General features: G+C 52.3%; 6 protein-coding genes across 6 annotated transcripts; 3 read left to right on the forward strand and 3 right to left on the reverse strand.

The window, feature by feature from the left end:
* Positions 1–250: 250 nt before the first annotated feature.
* LOC311162548 (feather beta keratin-like) lies at positions 251–595 on the reverse strand (the record flags this gene model as incomplete). The annotated part of the gene is made up of 1 exon (XM_084220950.1): positions 251–595. One exon carries the CDS (start codon positions 593–595, stop codon positions 251–253), a length of 345 nt encoding a protein of 114 aa, XP_084077076.1.
* A 2,438-nt stretch (positions 596–3,033) lies between these two features.
* On the forward strand, positions 3,034–3,378 carry LOC311160054 (feather beta keratin-like; the record flags this gene model as incomplete). Its single annotated transcript, XM_084216517.1, has 1 exon — positions 3,034–3,378. The coding sequence occupies one exon, from the start codon at positions 3,034–3,036 to the stop codon at positions 3,376–3,378; it is 345 nt and encodes a 114-aa protein (XP_084072643.1).
* Positions 3,379–6,253: 2,875 nt separating this feature from the next.
* Positions 6,254–6,592, reverse strand: LOC311158299 (feather beta keratin-like; the record flags this gene model as incomplete). The annotated part of the gene is made up of 1 exon (XM_084213628.1): positions 6,254–6,592. One exon carries the CDS (start codon positions 6,590–6,592, stop codon positions 6,254–6,256), a length of 339 nt encoding a protein of 112 aa, XP_084069754.1.
* Positions 6,593–8,516: 1,924 nt separating this feature from the next.
* On the forward strand, positions 8,517–8,849 carry LOC311158088 (feather beta keratin-like; the record flags this gene model as incomplete). Its single annotated transcript, XM_084213230.1, has 1 exon — positions 8,517–8,849. One exon carries the CDS (start codon positions 8,517–8,519, stop codon positions 8,847–8,849), a length of 333 nt encoding a protein of 110 aa, XP_084069356.1.
* Positions 8,850–11,892: 3,043 nt separating this feature from the next.
* Positions 11,893–12,240, forward strand: LOC311157141 (feather beta keratin-like; the record flags this gene model as incomplete). Its single annotated transcript, XM_084211567.1, has 1 exon — positions 11,893–12,240. The coding sequence occupies one exon, from the start codon at positions 11,893–11,895 to the stop codon at positions 12,238–12,240; it is 348 nt and encodes a 115-aa protein (XP_084067693.1).
* A 2,956-nt stretch (positions 12,241–15,196) lies between these two features.
* On the reverse strand, positions 15,197–15,541 carry LOC311152119 (feather beta keratin-like; the record flags this gene model as incomplete). Its single annotated transcript, XM_084202955.1, has 1 exon — positions 15,197–15,541. One exon carries the CDS (start codon positions 15,539–15,541, stop codon positions 15,197–15,199), a length of 345 nt encoding a protein of 114 aa, XP_084059081.1.
* Between the last annotated feature and the right edge of the window lie 1,945 nt (positions 15,542–17,486).

Genomic DNA, 17,486 nt, shown 5'->3' on the forward strand with positions numbered 1-17,486 from the left:
CTGTTAAACTCAAGAATGTGGTGGGTGAGGATGCGAGACCATTGGAAAAAAAAAAGAAAGGAGGCATTGCAGGTTTGATGCAGCACGATTTTATTGGTGCAAAAGAATTAAGAGTCAGGGGAAAGAAGTGGAAATAATCTCTTGTCAGGTGAGAGCACAGTGACCATCAGTTAAAGGAATTTTGGCCTTGCTTACAGGAATTGTGGCCACAACCCAGAACTGGTGGTGTCAGGGGTGGTGCTGAGGACCCTTAGCAGATGTAGCCGCCCCTTCTGCCATAGCAGCCCAGGCCTCCCAGCCCGTAGCCAAATCCACGGCCATAACCAAGGCCGTAGCCAAAGCCACCAAAGCCACCAAAGCCACCAGAGATGGGCTGTCCCTGCACACTGAGCTCAGTGCCCACGGCAGCGGAGGAGGTGGATCCGACGGCGGTGTTCTGGGGGAAGGAGGTCATGATGGGTCCTGGCAGGGTGACCAGCACAGGGGAAGGGTCGATGATGACGCGGGAATCCTGGCATTGCAGGGCACAGGGCTCGTTGCAGCTGTTGGCCAGTGGGGTGGGTCCGCAGGGACGGCAGAGGCTGTTGCAGGCCATGGGTGTGGTGCGGAGGGTGCCTGGAAGAGAGAGTGGTTAGCATGGTGGAAGAAAGGGGCCAGGGTTCAAGGAGCAGTAGGGTCAGGGGCATAAGGCTTACCTGGGTGACAGCAGGGGCAGGAGGAGAAGGCGAGAGGAGAAGTGTGTGAGGGAGAGAGGCTCTGGGCTGGCTTTTATGCTCATCGTCGAGGGGTGGTACTGCCTTGTCCCATGGCCTTGGGGCATTTTGCAGGCAGCAGCTCTTGCATTGCCCAGCCTAGCATGAGGTCATGAGGGCTGTGGTTTCATTCATGTCATTCGGCAATTTCATGTCATGCTCTTGAGGCTGTTTCCATTTGACCTTGGCAGCAACTTTCATGACTTGCTGTTTGGGCACATTTGATTGTTCCATGTGTGTCAGGGAGGGGTGAATAAACAACCAGAGCCCAGGAAAGGAGCAATTTCATCAGTAATGTAATTTTGCGGCACTCGTCTGCTGTGGTTTGTGGGTGCCTTGTGAAGACTGGGACTCTGTTCTCTTCCACTGGATATCCATCAGTGTTTGCGTCACCCAGGAATGCTGAGGGAGCTGCTGATGTCCTGGGGAGGTCACTCTGTTGTAACTTTTAAAGGTCTCAGTGCTGGGATGAAAGAGATCTCATGGCCTTGTGTCTTGAATGGGAACAAGAGAGAGGATCTGATAAATGAGAGTCTGTTCAGGCTGAACTTGTTCCAGTGTTCTGGTTTGTTTGGATTTCTCAATTTTCTACAACAGCATGCACTGTTATATAAAGTGCATTTCTACACCTCATTCAGAAATCTAATATCCAGGAACAAACCTGATCTAATCAGTTTCTTACCATGGCTTGTTTGTGATGTCAATTTCCACATTCTGCACTGAAGCTGTTATGTTTCATAACTTTTATTCTGTAATCTTAATTTTGTGTTTCTGTTAGGAAAAACCAGTAATTACTAGATGAGGGTCAGCAAGGTCCTCTTCTCTCCTATGTTATGGTGGCGGCACATAGTTTTGGAGATTTACTATTCCATGTCCTTCTTTTGAGACCCTGTCTACTTGACCTTAGAGGAACAATTAAATGCAAATATTCAATGTTAAGATAGTGTTAATGATGTCAGCCAGGGAGCGCTGAAAACAAGACCAGGGCTTTGGAGAAGTGGAGTATCATCAGTGAGGTCACCACGTGGCATTGTGTGCTGTAGTGTTTTGAGGAGGGGCCTCAGACCTTCTAACCTCTCCACACTGCCAGGCTGATGGTGGGTTTGCAGGAGTGCTGCTTTTATGGGGCCGTTCCTTCCATCACACTGTCTCCCTCCTCACCATGTTGCCCTCTCTCCATGCCTTTCCACACGACTGGTATTTCCTGCTGGATATGGGAGAGCAATCCCTGGGATATAGGGAGGCTTCCCATGCTGCTCAAACTCTGGTGTTGGTTCATCTGTGAAGCTCATCTCACCTGGGCCCAGCAAGGTCACACTGTGGGGTCACGGTGCTGGGCTCTGGACCCTTTGTCCTGTTAAGAAATGTTGTGAAAGATAAGGAGAACAAGACACATGAAGAGAACAATTCCTCATCTGTTGATTAATCCATCCTTTTGGCTGTGTATCCTTTGCCGCAAAAAACTCCAGCAGTTACCAGGACAGGAATAGGAAAAGAAGCACAAGCAGGTTGAGGGCAGTGTCTATCCTTTCACCCACCACGGCTGAGATTCCACAGTGGATCAAGGATCTTGATGTGGCTGACTAAGAGCAGTGCAGGGAGATCGTGACAATGATGGAACTGGAACGTCCTGAACACAAGAAGCTGAGAGAGGTGGGAATTCTGTCAGGCACGAGGCAAGGATGCACATGGGACTTATTGTCAATATGCCGCGGAATGACTTCAGTGATGAATTCCCAGTTCTCCAAAGCTTTGTTTGAATCTCCTACACACGCAGTCACCAATGAGATATTGGTCACTAATTCTCTCCTTTAAGAGTTGCCACCAAGGTCAAATGGAAACAACCTCAAGTGGAGGGCATGGAGTTGAAGAGTCACAGGAAAGAAAACACTCCCCACCTCATGACTCAGCAGGCTGGGCCAGCCAAGAGCTGCTGCCTGCAAAATGCCCCAAGGCCATGGGACAAGGCTGTCCCGCCCCTCCAGAACCAGCATAAAAGCCGGCCCAGAGCCTCTCTCCCTCACACACTTCTCCTGAAGCCTTCTCCTCCTTCTCCTGCCACAAACCAGGTGAGTCTCAATCCCCTGACCCTCCTGCTCATGCACCCCTGCAACCTCTCTTCCAGCACACTCAGCCCCAGCCTCAGCAGCCCTCACTCCTCCCCACAGCCCCACCACACCGTCCACACTCCCTCAGCATCCTGCATCACTGCCCCTCGCGCCCCACAACCCTGCCCTTTCTCATCCCCCTCTCTCTTCCAGGAACCCTCCACACCACACCCATGGCCTGCAACACTCTGTGCCGACCCTGCGGACCCACCCCGCTGGCCAACAGCTGCAACGAGCCCTGTGCCCTGCAATGCCAGGATTCCCGCGTCATCATCGACCCTTCCCCAGTGCTGGTCACCCTGCCAGGACCCATCATGACCTCCTTCCCCCAGAACACCGCCGTCGGATCCACCTCCTCCGCTGCTCTGGGCACTGAGCTCAGTGTGCAGGGACAGCCCATCTCTGGTGGATTTGGCTTTGGTGGCCTTGGCTACGGCCTTGGCTATGGCCGTGGATTTGGCTACGGGCTGGGAGGCCTGGGCTGCTATGGCAGAAGGGGCTATGGCTCCATCTGCTAAGGGCCCTCTGCACCACTCCTGACACCAACCACCCACTCCCTGGAACTCATCTCAGGCATTTCTTTGTGGCAAGGCTCTCAAATGGCCTTGGCGCTTCCAGCTCCTGCTCTCAGGGCACCAAGCGAGACAGCAGCCAAGGGGCCAGCCTGGGCTGTCTTCACACTTGGCCCATCTGCCTCCTGCTCTTCCGCACTCCATGCTCTGCATTGCCCCTTCAGCTCTGTCCAGTCCTCAGAGCTGGAAATCTCTTTTCCCAAGCCAGAAATCATCAGGAACCTTTGGAGTGCTCTTCTGACTGCAGGGCAGGAATGCCTTGCTGCTCTGGCCAAACCAACTGCACTCAAAAGACCTTGGCTGATGGTCGCATTACTTGGTCACTCAGACCAGCTCCCTTCTACCGGCTGCTCATGACCTCTCACTGTTCTTTTCCTCAATAAAATGCTCTTGCCTTGCAACTTGTGAGGTCTCCTCCAACTTTTTTCTAAGAAAGGTGTGCCAATAACACTTGGCACAAATCTGTGTTTCCACCTTCCATTTGTGGAGGGTGCAAATTGCACCAACAGCTCTCTTGGAATTGGTTCTGCAGTTCCACTACCCACTGAGACACACTGACACACTTTGTGTCCATCACAGAGAAGAACCTCTCTGGCTTAATCACAGCCTGGACACACTAATGGAGCTTGATCCTTGATTCTGGCACAAACCCCTCATGGGTGTTGTGTTCATTTTGGCTGGATATCAATTGCTCCAGACCCTCATCATCTTCCAGGCCCATTAACACATCTGCTCAAGCTGTTTCATGTCTCCCTTATTTTCAGGTCCCTGAATTGAACACACAACTCTATTCTAACCCAACCAGAGCAGAGGAGCAGAATTCCCAGCCTCACCTTCTGCCGTGGGCATGAGCCCAGGACACGAGGAGTTTCTGGTCTGCTCATTCCCATGGTGGGGCAGGTCCAGTTCTTCATCCACCAACTCCCCAAGGCTTTCTCCTCGGGGCTGCTCTCAATCCACTCATCGTCCAGCCTACAGCCAGGTTTGGCATTGCTCCAAACCACATGCAGGACCTTGCACTTGGCCTTATTCAGCTTCATAAAACTGACAACATCCCACATCCACAACCTGTGCCAGTCCCTCTGAATGCCATCCCTTCCCTCCAGACAACCAACCCGATCCCTCAGATTGGAGTGCTCCCTGCTTTTGCTGATCATCCCACTAAATCCCAGTACCCTGATTTCTGACAATTGTGCCAAATTATAACAATCCCAACATGAATCTCTGTGGGTCACCACTCATCCCTGTTCTCCACACAGGGACGTGCAGCCATTGACCACAACTCTTTGAGGGAGAGCATCCCACCCATTCCTTGTCCACCTCATGGTCCAACCAGCATCCACATCTCTCCAGCTTAGAGACAATGATGTTGTCTGGCACAGGAGCAAAGGACTTGCACAAGTCCAGCTGCACGATACTGACACTTCTTCCCTCATCCACCAGTCTTGGGGTGAATACCAACTCATCAAAGTTGCAGCCAAAGTCAGATGGGCACAGCCTCAGGAGAGGGACATGGAATTGCAGAGCTGAAGGAAGGAAAGCACTCCCAACCTCATGACTCGCCAGGTTGTGCCAGTCTGAAAAATGCCCCCATGTCATGGGCAATGGCTGTCCCAAACCTTCAGCCATGGAGCATCCTTGAGGCCTTGCTCTGCATATCCCTCACCTCAGTCTTGTCTTTCTTGTTCCCAGTAACCCAGAGATTTACAGAGCTCTCCAAGATCATCAGAGCAGAGCAGGGGGGCAGAATCTGCTGCACCTGGATTAGAGCAATGCCAAACATGCAGGATAAGGGCTGGGTGATTAGGGGATGGAGGCCAAGGAGGAGCACTTGGGATGCTGTTGGATGAAGTGTTGGACATGCCTGGCCATGTGAATGCACCAAACAGAAACCCAGCTGTGTCCTGGGCTCATCCCCACAGCGCTGGGTGCGGGTGAGGGGGAATCCTGCTCTTCTGCTCTATTCTGGAGAGATTGGAAATGTGTGGTCAGCCCTGGGACCTGGAAAGGAGAAAGACATGGACCTGTACAGCCAGAGCTGTAGTGTGCGCTGGAAGACAATGATGGGCAGGAGCAATGGGTGTCCAGAGAAATTGCACACACCACCCATGAGGGGTTTATGCCACAGTCAAGTCTGTACCTGCACTGGTGTGTCCCGGTTTGTGTTTCAAAAGCTGAAGGGTTTGTGTGATAATGGACTGGAAGTCCAAAGTGTGGCAGTGAGTAGTGTAACTGCAGAAATAATACCCAAGAGTGATCTTGGTGCACTTTTCCACCCACCCAGTGGCATCTGTAAGCCTGGCTTAGTGCTGAGTGAGACTGCAAGATGCTTGGGAGAGACACAAAGGAGTCATCTGAGGTAGTGATGCAATAAATCTTTATTGAGGTAGAAGAGAGAAAACTCAGGAGCAGCCAGTGGAAGGGAGCTGGTCTGAGGTGCAAGCAGGGTGTCCATCAGCCAAGGCCCCTTCCTTTGGCAAGGTGTGCCCAGAGCATCGAGGCCTTCCTGCCCTGCAGTGGGAGCAGCCCAGCAGAGCTGCCCGAGGGTCTCTGGCTTGGGAGAAGGGGTTTGCCCAGAGGGGCTGGACAGAGCCAAAGGGTCCATGGAGAGCAGGGAGAAGGAGAAGAGCAGGAATGGAGATGGGCCATGTCTGGGGGCAGCCTGGGCTGGCCCCTTGGCTGCTGCCTTGCTTGGTGCCCTGAGAGCAAGAGCTGGAAGAGCTGAGTCTGTGTGAGAGCCTTGTCCCAGAGATGCGTCCTCAATGCCTGAGATGAGTTCCAGGGAGTGGGTGGTTGGTGTCAGGGGTGGTGCTGAGGGCCCTTAGCAGATGGAGCCATAGCCCCTTCTGCCATAGCAGCCCAGGCCTCCCAGCCCGTAGCCAAATCCACGGCCATAGCCAAGGCCGTAGCCAAAGCCACCAAATCCACCAGAGATGGGCTGTCCCTGGGCATTGAGCTCAGTGCCCAGAGCAGCGGAGGAGGTGGATCCGACGGCGGTGTTCTGGGGGAAGGAGGTCATGATGGGTCCTGGCAGGGTGACCAGCACAGGGGAAGGGTCGATGATGACGCGGGAATCCTGGCATTGCAGGGCACAGGGCTCGTTGCAGCTGTTGGCCAGCGGGGTGGGTCCACAGGGACTGCAGATGTTGTTGCAGGCCATGGATGTGGAGTGGAGGGTGCCTGGAAGAGAGGGGGCATGAGGCAGGGCAGAGGCATGGGGGCACAAGGGGCAAAGCGTTGGAAGGTTGAGGGAGTGTGGAGGGTGTTGTGGGGCAGTGGGGAGGCTTGAGGGCTGCTGAGGCTGGGGCTGAGTGTGCTGGAAGAGAGGGGCCAGGGGTGCAGGAGCAGGAGGGTCAGGGGTTTGTCTCACCTGGTTTGTGGCAGGAGAAGGAGGAGAAGGCTTCAGGAGAAGTGTGTGAGGGAGAGAGGCTCTGGGCCGGCTTTTATGCTGGTCCTGGAGGGGTGGGACAACCTTGTCCCATGGCCTTGGGGCATTTTGGAGGCAGCAGCTCTTGGCTGGCCCAGCCTGGTGAGTCATGAGGTGGGGAGTGTTTTCTTTCCTCTTCAACTCCATGCCCTCCATTTGAGGTTGTTTCCATTTGACCTTGGTGGCAACTCTTAATGGAGAGAATTAGTGGGCATTACCTCGTTGGTGACCGCGTGTGTAGGAGATTCAAACAAAGCTTTGGAGAACTGGGAATTCCTCACTGAAGTTATTCCATGGCATATTGAAAATAAGTCCCATGTGCATCCTTGCCTCCTGCCTGAAAGAATTCCCACCTCTCTCAGCTTCTTGTGTTCAGGATGTTCCATTTCCATCATTGTCATGATCTCCCTGGAATGCTCTTAGTCAGCCATATCAAGATCCTTGATCCACTGTGGAATCTCAGCCGTGATGGGTGAAAGAATGGACACTGCCTTCAACCTGCTTGTGCTTCTTTTCCTATTCCTGTCCTGGTAACTGCTGGAGTTGTTTGTTCCCACCGTGACAGGGAGATAAGAGGACCTTGCTGACCATCATCTAGTAATTACTGACTTTGGCTAACAGAAATAAAAAATTAAGATTACAGAATAAAAGTTATGAAACATAACAGCTTCAGTGCAGAATGTGGAAATTGACATCACAAACAAGCCGTGGTAAGAAACTGATTGGATCAGGTTTGTTCCTTGATATTAGATTTCTGAATGAGGTGTAGAAATGCACTTTATATAACAGTGCATGCTGTAGTACAAATTTGAGAAATCCAAACAAACCAGAACACTGGAACAAGTTCAGCCTGAACAGACTCTCGTTTTCCAGATCCTCTCTCTTGTTCCCATTCAAGACACAAGGCCATGAGACCTTTGGTTCATCCTAGCACTGAGACCTTTAAAAGTTACACAGAGTGACCTCCCCAGGACATCAGCAGCTCCCTCAGCATTCCTGGGTGATGCAACCACTGATGGACATCCAGTGGAAGAGAACAGAGTCCCGGTCTTCACAAGGCACCCACAAACCACAGCAGACGAGTGCCACAAAATTACATTACTGATGAAATTGCTCCTTTCCTGGGCTCTGGTTGTTTATTCACCCCTCCCTGACACACATGGAACAATCAAATGTGCCCAAACAGCAAGTCATGAAAGTTGCTGTCAAGGTCAAATGGAAACAGCCTCAAGAGCATGGCATGGAATTGCAGAATGACATGAATGAAACCACTCCCCAACTCATGATCTCTTGCTAGGTCCAGCCAGCCAAGAGCTGCTGCCTCCAAAATGCCCCAAGGCCATTGGACAAGGCTGGCCCAGCCTTTTACAGGGCCAGCATAAAAGCCAGCCCAGAGCCTCTCTCCCTCACACACTTCTCCTGAACCCTTCTCCTCCTGCCAACAACCAGGTGAGCCTCATGCCCCTGAACCTCTTGCTTCTGCACCCCTGGCCCCTCTCTTCCAGCACCCTCAGCCCCAGCCTCAGCAGCCCTTACGCCTCCCCACTGCCCCATAACACCCTCCACACTCCCTCACACTCGGAATCAAGGCTCCCACACCCCCACACCCCTGCCTCCCTCACCCCTTTCTCTTCCAGGCACCCTCCACACCACACCCATGGCCTGCAACAGCCTCTGCCGTCCCTGCGGACCCACCCCGCTGGCCAACAGCTGCAACGAGCCCTGTGCCCTGCAATGCCAGGATTCCCGCGTCATCATCGACCCTTCCCCTGTGCTGGTCACCCTGCCAGGACCCATCATGACCTCCTTCCCCCAGAACACTGCCGTCGGATCCACCTCCTCGGCTGCCGTGGGCACTGAGCTCAGTGTGCAGGGACAGCCCATCTCTGGTGGATTTGGTGGCTTTGGTGGCTTTGGCTATGGCCGTGGATTTGGCTACGGGCTGGGAGGCCTGGGCTGCTATGGCAGAAGGGGCGGCTACATCTGCTAAGGGCCCTCAGCACCACCCCTGACACCACCAACTCTGGGCTGTGTTAGCTCCTGTAAGCAAAGCACTTCAGTTGGTGGTCATTGTACTCTCACCTGACAACAGATTATTTCCTCTTCTTTCCCCTGACTATTGATTCTTTTGCACCAATAAAATTTTGCTGCATCAAACCTGCAATGCCTCCTTATCTTATTGCGTTGCCATGGTCTCACATCCTGGCCCACCACATTCTAGAGCTCAAGAAGCCATTGAAGGTACTTGGAATAGGACAGCAGCACTTTCCTAACATGTAAAAAATCACTAAAAAGGAAGTCTGGCATGGTAAGTAGAGGAGGTGACGCCTTCCAGAACATGTCACACACCCTGCAAACTGCTCCACTGAAGACCTTGACAAAACAATTCCCTCCTTGGTAAAAAAATGGAAAAGTCTCTCCTTGTCAGTGCACACTTGAGAAATTCTCTTCCGGGCCAAGACTCCTGAAGCCTTCCAGTAAAGAGAGAAACAACATCAATCTCTTGGGCAGGAGATCTGGCGTGCAAGTGCTTCAACTGCCCTGCTCAAGCAAGACCAGCAGTAGAACATTCCAGCACCATGGACAGGTCAGATTTGGATCTCCCAGGACCGCGACTCCATCACTTCTTCCAATCTCTGATCATCCTTATAATGAAAGATTCTTGGCTGCTTTGCCCATGGAGTTTCATCTCTTTTCCCCTGTGCTCTTGTTGTCTTGCCCACACGTTTGCACTGCTGAGAACAGCTGGGCTCCCCTGTCTTCGTGCCCCTCCATCAGGCATTTGCACACACTGATGGCACACCCCTGTCCATCCTTGTTCCCTGGGAGTTCTGGCTCTCTCTGTTCCTTGTCTTGGAATCGTCTTTCAGGCCCATTTGTATCTGGGAGGCCCTGAGCTCGTCTCGCCGGGCCACCCAGAACTGCCCTCAACACCTCACACGGGACCTCACCAGTGCTGAGCAAACACCAACAGTCACCTCTCACTGCCTCATCCCAACACTTTTCCATGTCATTCCTGGAACCTTGGGGGGTCACTTTTCCCATGAGGGCACAGGGACATCTCAGGATCCATTTCTTCTCACCCACAACCACAAAGGCTTTTTGGAAAAGAAAGCAATTGTTCCAGCTGATACCCACAGATTCCTTCCGATCTGGGATGACATCCTTGTTCCTGCCAAGAAACAGCCCTTGGCAGATGCCCTTGCTGAGCTCCAGCAGATGTTCAGGACCACTCAGGTTTTCCCTGTTGCCCAAAAGGATCCAACTCCTGGGCCTTACTGCAATCTGGACTTTAGGACAGGCCTCTGGGACGAGTTCTTCAGAGCCTTCTCAGGCCACCATGCTGGGCACTGACACCACCCAGACTTGCCTGGTTGTCAAGGATCAGGAAATGCTCCCCTCCAACGACCCTGGCCAGCCTCCAAATCCTCATTCCAACAATCACCCTTTGCACTCAGCCCCAGAAAAGACCCCAAAGGCCCTGGATGCCAAAACCTTAAAAGCAAGAGGGGCACCAAGCCACTCACAGAGCACAGTCAACAGCAAAGGTCAGTTCCAGTGCCAGGCTTAGCTAGGTGGGACCAAGGTGGGGAGGGATGAAATGTGAGAGGAGCAGCACCTCCAGCTGAGCTGCAAATCTCAGAGCAGCCTGAGAGGGCTGGGAAGGAATGGAGCTCCTCTTGACAACACACCCAATAACCAGAGCACACCTGTGCCCACAGGGTGACCTTGCCAATGACAACTGCACCTCCCCCAAGTTCTGGTTGTTTATTCAGCCCTCCCTGACACTCCCCTTCAGAGCAAACCCTCCCAAATTCCACAACCCTCACATATCAGTAACTCACACTTAAAAGCTGCCCTCAAGGTCAGAAGGACAGGGCCTCAAGAGAAGAACATGGAATGGTGGAATTCCATGAAGGCACACCCACATCATGACAGAGAGGGAAAGGGGAGCACGCTGACCATCAGGTAGCAATTACTGGGTTTGGCGCACAGGAACACAATATTGTGATTTACAGGATATAAATCATTATGGAACCTGATGGCCTGAATGCGAAATAAGGGAGTTGACACCACAGAGCAGCCTGGGAACAAAGGGATCGGACCCTGTTTGTTGTTTGTTATTGGATTTGTGAATGAGGTCAAGGAAGACACTTTACATGTAAGAGTGTGTTGGAATTAGAATTTGAGGAATCCAAGTGGACCATAAAAATGGAACAGGTTCAGCCTGAACAGCCTCTGGTTTACCAGATCTTGTTACCAGAGCCCATTCAAGACAAAAGGCCAAGAGCTCTCTGTCATCCATCAGGAACAACACCCAGGAACTGGGACCTTTCCAAGGAGTTCCAGAGTGACCTCCCCAGGACATCAGCAGCTTCCTCAGCATTCCTGGGTGCAACACAATGACTGATGGACATCCAGCAGCACAAAATAGAGTCCCAGTCTTTACAAGGCACCCACAAACCACAGCAGCCAAAGGCCACAAAGTGACCTCACTGATGACATTGCAAATCTCCAGGGCTCTGGTTGTTTATTCATTCCTCCCTGACACACATCTGAGAGTGAAATCCTGCCAAATACCAACCCATGAAAACTGCCGCCAAGATCAGATGGACACAGACTCAAGAGCAGGACATGGAATTGCAGAACATCACAAAGGAAAACATTCCCCACCTCATGACCTCATGCCAGGAAGGGTGAGGCAAGAGCTGCAGCCTAAAAAATGCCCCAGGGCCATGGGACAAGGCTGTCCCACCCCTCCTGAACCAGCATAAAAGCCAGCCCAGAGCCTTTCTCCCTCACACACTTCTCCTGACGCCTTCTCCTCCTGCCAACAACCAGGTGAGCCTCAAACCCCTGACCCTCCTGCTCCTGCACTCCTGGCCCCTCTCAGCCCCAGCCACCCTCACGCCTCCCCACAGAACCAAAACACCCTCCACACTCCCTCACCATCCTGCGTCACTGCCCCTCTCACCCCACACCCCTGCCCTGCCTCACCCCCCTCTCTTCCAGGCACCCTCCACACCACACCCATGGCCTGCAACAGCCTCTGCAGTCCCTGCGGACCCACCCCGCTGGCCAACAGCTGCAACGAGCCCTGTGCCCTGCAATGCCAGGATTCCCGCGTCATCATCGACCCTTCCCCTGTGCTGGTCACCCTGCCAGGACCCATCATGACCTCCTTCCCCCAGAACACCGCCGTCGGATCCACCTCCTCCGCTGCTCTGGGCACTGAGCTCAATGCCCAGGGACAGCCCATCTCTGGTGGATTTGGTGGCTTTGGTGGCTTTGGCTACGGCCTTGGCTATGGCCGTGGATTTGGCTATGGGCTGGGAGGCCTGGGCTGCTATGGCAGAAGGGGCTATGGCTCCATCTGCTAAGGGCCCTCAGCACCACCCCTGACACCAACCACCCACTCCCTGGAACTCATCTCAGGCATTGAGGACTCCTCTCTGCATCAAGGCTCTCAAATGGGCTCTGCGATTCCGGTTCCTGTGATGCCTTAAGGCGTCACCTGCTCTCAGGGCACCAAGCAAGGCAGCAGCCAAGGGCCCAGCCTGGGCTGCCTGCAAACAGTGCCCATCTGCCTCCTCCTCTCCTCATACTCCCTGCTCTGCATCACCCCTTCTGCTCTGTCCACTGCACTCTGCCACAACCCCCTTCTCCCAAGCCAGAGATCATTGGGCACCTCCAGTGGGCAGCTCCCAGTGAAGGGCAGGAAGACCTTGATGCTCTGGGCAAACATCCCAGCAAAGCTACTCTACTGATCATCACCCTGGTCACAACCCAGACCTGCTCCCTTGTAGTGGCTCCTTCTGAGTTTTTACTCTTTGTCCTCAATAAAGTTTCCTTGCATCACAACCTCTCGTGGCTCTTTCTTTCTTCTCCCAGAACTCCTCCAGTCTCACTCAGTGCAAAGGGAATTTTGTCCAGGCAGTTGGCATGTGTGAAAAAGTGCACCAGCACCTGTCTTAGGAAATATTGCTCCAGTTCTCCTAGCCCCAGAACATTTTAGTCTTCCATTGTACCATGCAAACCCCTCACTTGCTTGAGATCAGGCCTGGATACTCTAGTGCAGGTCTTTTCCTGCCTCTGACACAAACCCCTCGTGGTCTCTGTGTTCACTTTTGGTTCCAGCGCCTCATCGTATTCAAGGTTCATCTACAGGCCTGCTAGAGCAGGTCTTTTTCTTCCTTCTCATGGATAGCCCTACCTGGCAAGTCATGAGCTGAGGATTCCTCGCCTTTCCCCACATCTGCAGTGTCATATCCTGCTCTGGAGGTCGTGTCCGTCTGACCTGGCAGCGGCTTTTAAGTGCAAGTTCTAGAAAACTTATTCTGGTATTTATGGCTCATTTCAGGGTGAGCTTGAGACATGACCAAGGCCTTGGAGAGGTGGGGTGTAATCACTGAGGTGACCCCGTGGTACTTCTGTGCTGCGGCTTGTGGATGTTGCCCTCACTCTCTGGCAGCCCTGTCAGGCTGGTTTGCATTTTGTAGCTCTGCCAAGTAGGAGGTGTTGTACCTTCAGTCACATACCCTCCCTCCATGCTTTTCTCCCAGCTGGCAATTGAACCATCTTTTTCCTCTTGCTTGTGCTTTCTGTGTGTCTTGGTGCCCCTCTTGCTTTTACAGTTTTGATATCCAGGGTCTTTTGGGTCGTTTCCTGGGCTGAGGACTGAGGTCACTCCACTGGGCAATGTCTGGTTGTCAGACAGAGGATTGGACAGTTGCCCTGGGTTGTTGGAGGAGAGCATTGCATAATCCTTGAAAATACCCCAGTCACATCCAGAATGTGTCAGTGCCCAGAGTTGTAGCCTGAGAAGGCTCTGAAGGGCTGGGTCCAGAGGCTTGTGGTCAGTGTCCCAAAGTCCAGATGGCAGCAAATCCACAGTGCTGTAGCCCAGGAGTTGGATCCTCTTGGCCAACACTGAAAACCTGAGTGGTCCTGGACATCTGCTGGAGCTCAGCAAGGGCATTTGCCAAGGGTTCTTTGTTGGTAGGAGTCATCTCAGGTAGGAAATAATGTCTCAGAGTCACTTGGAACAATGGTTTTCTTCTCTTGTGGTTGTGGTTGAGAAGAAATGGGCCAGGAGGTTTCCCTGGGTGGGAAAAGGAACACCAAGGTTCGAGGGAAGAAGCTGAAAAAGTGTTGTGATGAGGCAGGGGGAGGTGACTCTTGCTGTCTCCTGAAAGCTGGTGACATCCCATGTGAGGTGCTATGAGCAGTCCTGGGCTCCCCAGTGTGAAAATGAAATCAGTTAAATGAATCTAGAACATTTCAGGGCCAGCAATGTTCTAAAGTATGAAAATGAAATACATTTGACGAATCTAGAACATTTCAGGGCCAGCAATGTTCTAAAGTGTGAAAATGAAATACATTTGATGAATCTAAACCATTTCAGGGACAGCAATCTTCTAAAGGGGCTGGGGGAACTTTCCCAGTGGAGAAGGCGAGAGAGCTGAGACTCCCAGGGGACAAAGATGGACAGGGCTGTGCCATCAGTGTGTGCAAATCCCTGATGGTGGGGGATGAAGACAAGGGAGCCCAGCCGTTCTCAGCACTGCACACGTGCAGGGCAAGAGAGCAAGGGCAGAAGTGAAAAGAGATGAAACTCCATGGGCAAAGAACACAAGGATCTTTCATTGTGAGGGTGGCCACAGAGTGGAAGGAGTTGTAGAGTGGAAGAAGTTGGTGGAGTCTCGATCCTTGGAGGTCCAAATCTGACCTGTCCATGGTGCTGGAATGTTCTCCTCTTGGTCTTGAGCTGGGCAGTTGAAGCAGTTGCAGTGCAGAGCTCCTGCCCAAGGGGTTGGGGTTTCTCTCCATGCTGGAAGGCTTAGGGAATCCTGGCCAGGAAAAGAGTTTGTCAAGTGTGCAATTGCAAGGAGTGACTTTTCCATTTTTCACCCAAGGAGACAACTGTTGTGTCAAAGACTTTGTTGTAGCAGTTTGCAGGGTGTGTGACATGATCTGCAAGATGCCCCATCCTGTGCTTCCTATGCCATAATTTGTTATCAGTTGTTTTCACATGTATGTATGGAAAAGTGTTGTTGCCCTGATCCACATACTCCCACTGGCTTGTTCAGCTCTAGAATGTGGTGGGCCAGGATGTGAGACCATAGTAACACAAAAAAATAAGGAGGCGTCCCAGTTTTAAAGCAGGAAAACTTTATTGATGTGAAAGAATGAAGAATGAAGAGGCAGGAGAGAGAAGTGGAAATAATCTGTGGTGAGGTGACAGCACGGTGACCATCAGCTGAAATTCTTTGCTTGCAGGAGCTGTTGCCAGAGCCCAGAGAACTTTGTGGATGTCAGGAGTGGTGCTGAGGGTCCTTAGCAGATGTAGCCGCCCCTTCTGCCATAGCAGCCAAGGCCTCCCAGCCCATACCCAAATCCACGGCCATAACCAAGGCCGTAGCCAAAGCCACCAAAGCCACCAAATCCACCAGAGATGGGCTGTCCCTGCACACTGAGCTCAGTGCCCACAGCAGCGGAGGAGGTGGATCCGACGGCGGTGTTCTGGGGGAAGGAGGTCATGATGGGTCCTGGCAGGGTGACCAGCACAGGGGAAGGGTCGATGATGACGCGGGAATCCTGGCATTGCAGGGCACAGGGCTCGTTGCAGCTGTTGGCCAGCGGGGTGGGTCCGCAGGGACGGCACAGAGTGTTGCAGGCCATGGGTGTGGTGTGGAGGGTGCCTGGAAGAGAGAGGGGGATGAGGCAGGGCAGGGGTGTGGGGTGCGAGGAGCAGTGATGCAGGAGTGTGAGGGAGTGTGGAGGGTATTGTGGGTCTGTGGGGAGGCATGAGGGCTGCAGAAGCTGGGGCTGAGCGTGCTGGAAGAGAGGTTGCAGGGGTGCAGAAGTAAGAGGGTCAGGGGATTGAGGCTCACCTGGTTCCTGGCAGGAGCAGAAGGCTTCAGGAGAAGTGTGTGAGGGAGAGAGGCTCTGGGCTGGCTTTTATGCTGGTCCTGGAGGGGTGGAACAGCCTCATCCCATGGCCTTGGGGCATTTTGCAGGCAGCAGCTCTTGGCTGGCCCAGCCTGTTGAATCATGAGGTGGGGGGTGTTTTCCTTCATGCAATTCTGCAATTCCATGTCCTGTTCTTGATGCTGTGTCCATCTGACCTTGGCGGCAGGTATAGGGTGAGAGTTTGTATTTGGGTGGAGTTGACTGTTCCATATGTGTCAGGGACAGCTGAATAAACAACCAGAGCTCTGGAGAACTGCAATGTCATCACTGAGGCCGTTTTGTGGTACTCATGTGCTGTGGTTTGTGGGTGCCTTGTGATGACTGGGACTCTTTTCTGTGCCGCTGGATGTCCATCAATCATTGTGTTGCACCCAGGAATGCTGAGGGAGCTGCTGATGCCCTGGGGAGGTCCCTCTGCAATAACTTGGCAGGATTCTGGTGCCTTTGAGCACTTCCGAATGAATGAAAGAGAGCTCCTGGCTTTGTGTCTTGAATGGGATCAAGGGAGAGGATCCGGCAAAACAGAGGCTGTTCAGGCTGAACTTGTTCCATTTGTCAGGTCCATTTGGAATTCTGCAATCTACACAACAGCATACACTGTCATTTGAAGCATATTCCTTGACCTCATTCATGAATCCAATAAACAAACAACAAGCTTGGGTTTGCCTAGGCTGGTTTGTGATGTCAGTTCTCTTATTCCGCATTCAAGCCACAAGGTTTCATAATTTAAAACCTCCAAGTCCTACTATTTTGTTCCTGTTAATAACAGCTAATTGTTAATAATGGATGATCAGTGAGCTCCTCCTCCCTCCTATGTCATGGTGCTGGCCTTCCTATGTGGAATTCTGCGATTCCAAGCCATTTTCTTGAGGTCTTGTCCATCTGACTTTGATGGCAATATTTAAATGCAAGTATTAGAGGTTAAATGCTGTGTTGATGGCCTTGTCAGGGCAAGGTGAATACGTGACCAAAGCCACTTCATCAGTGAGGTCGCCCCAGGGCACTCATGTTCTTTGGTTTGGGGATGCATTGTGAAGATGGGCCCCAAACCATCACAGCTCTGTCAGGCTGGTCTGGGCTTTGCAGGAGAGCTGTTTGTGAAGGTCTGCTACTTTCATCCCATTGTTTCCATCCCCACCATGTTGCCATCTTTCCAGGTGTTTTTATCTACCAGACCTTTCCTGTTGTGGATGGGAAAGCAATCCTGTTGTTTAGGGAGGATTCCATGCTGTCCTAATCTTGGTTGGTTCATCCATAGACCTTGTCTCATTTGGGTTCAGTAAGGTCACCCTGTGGGGTCACAGTGCTGGGCTCTACCTGACACATGGAAAGGGGAAATGGTGAAGGATAAGGAGAACAAGACGTGAGGAGAACAGTTCCTCAACCATTGATTAATCAACACTTTGGCCAAGTACCCTTTGCTGCAAAAAACTCCAGCAGTTCCCAAGAAGGGATTAGGAAAAGAAATAAAAGCGCGTTGAGGGGAGTGTCCATCTTTTCAACTGTCCAGGTCGGCTGTTGTTTGTCTCTGCCCAGACACGCGTGACATGGGTTCGCTCCGATCGGGCTTCAAAGGACAATGCTGGACTCTCGGGTTTGGTCTTCCAGGTTGTTTATTATTTCTTATCTACAAAGTTTTCTCTCTGCCCAGCCA

This window comes from Fringilla coelebs (assembly GCF_963513975.1).
Source record: "Fringilla coelebs genome assembly, chromosome: 1".
NCBI classification, from domain to species: Eukaryota; Metazoa; Chordata; class Aves; order Passeriformes; family Fringillidae; genus Fringilla; species Fringilla coelebs.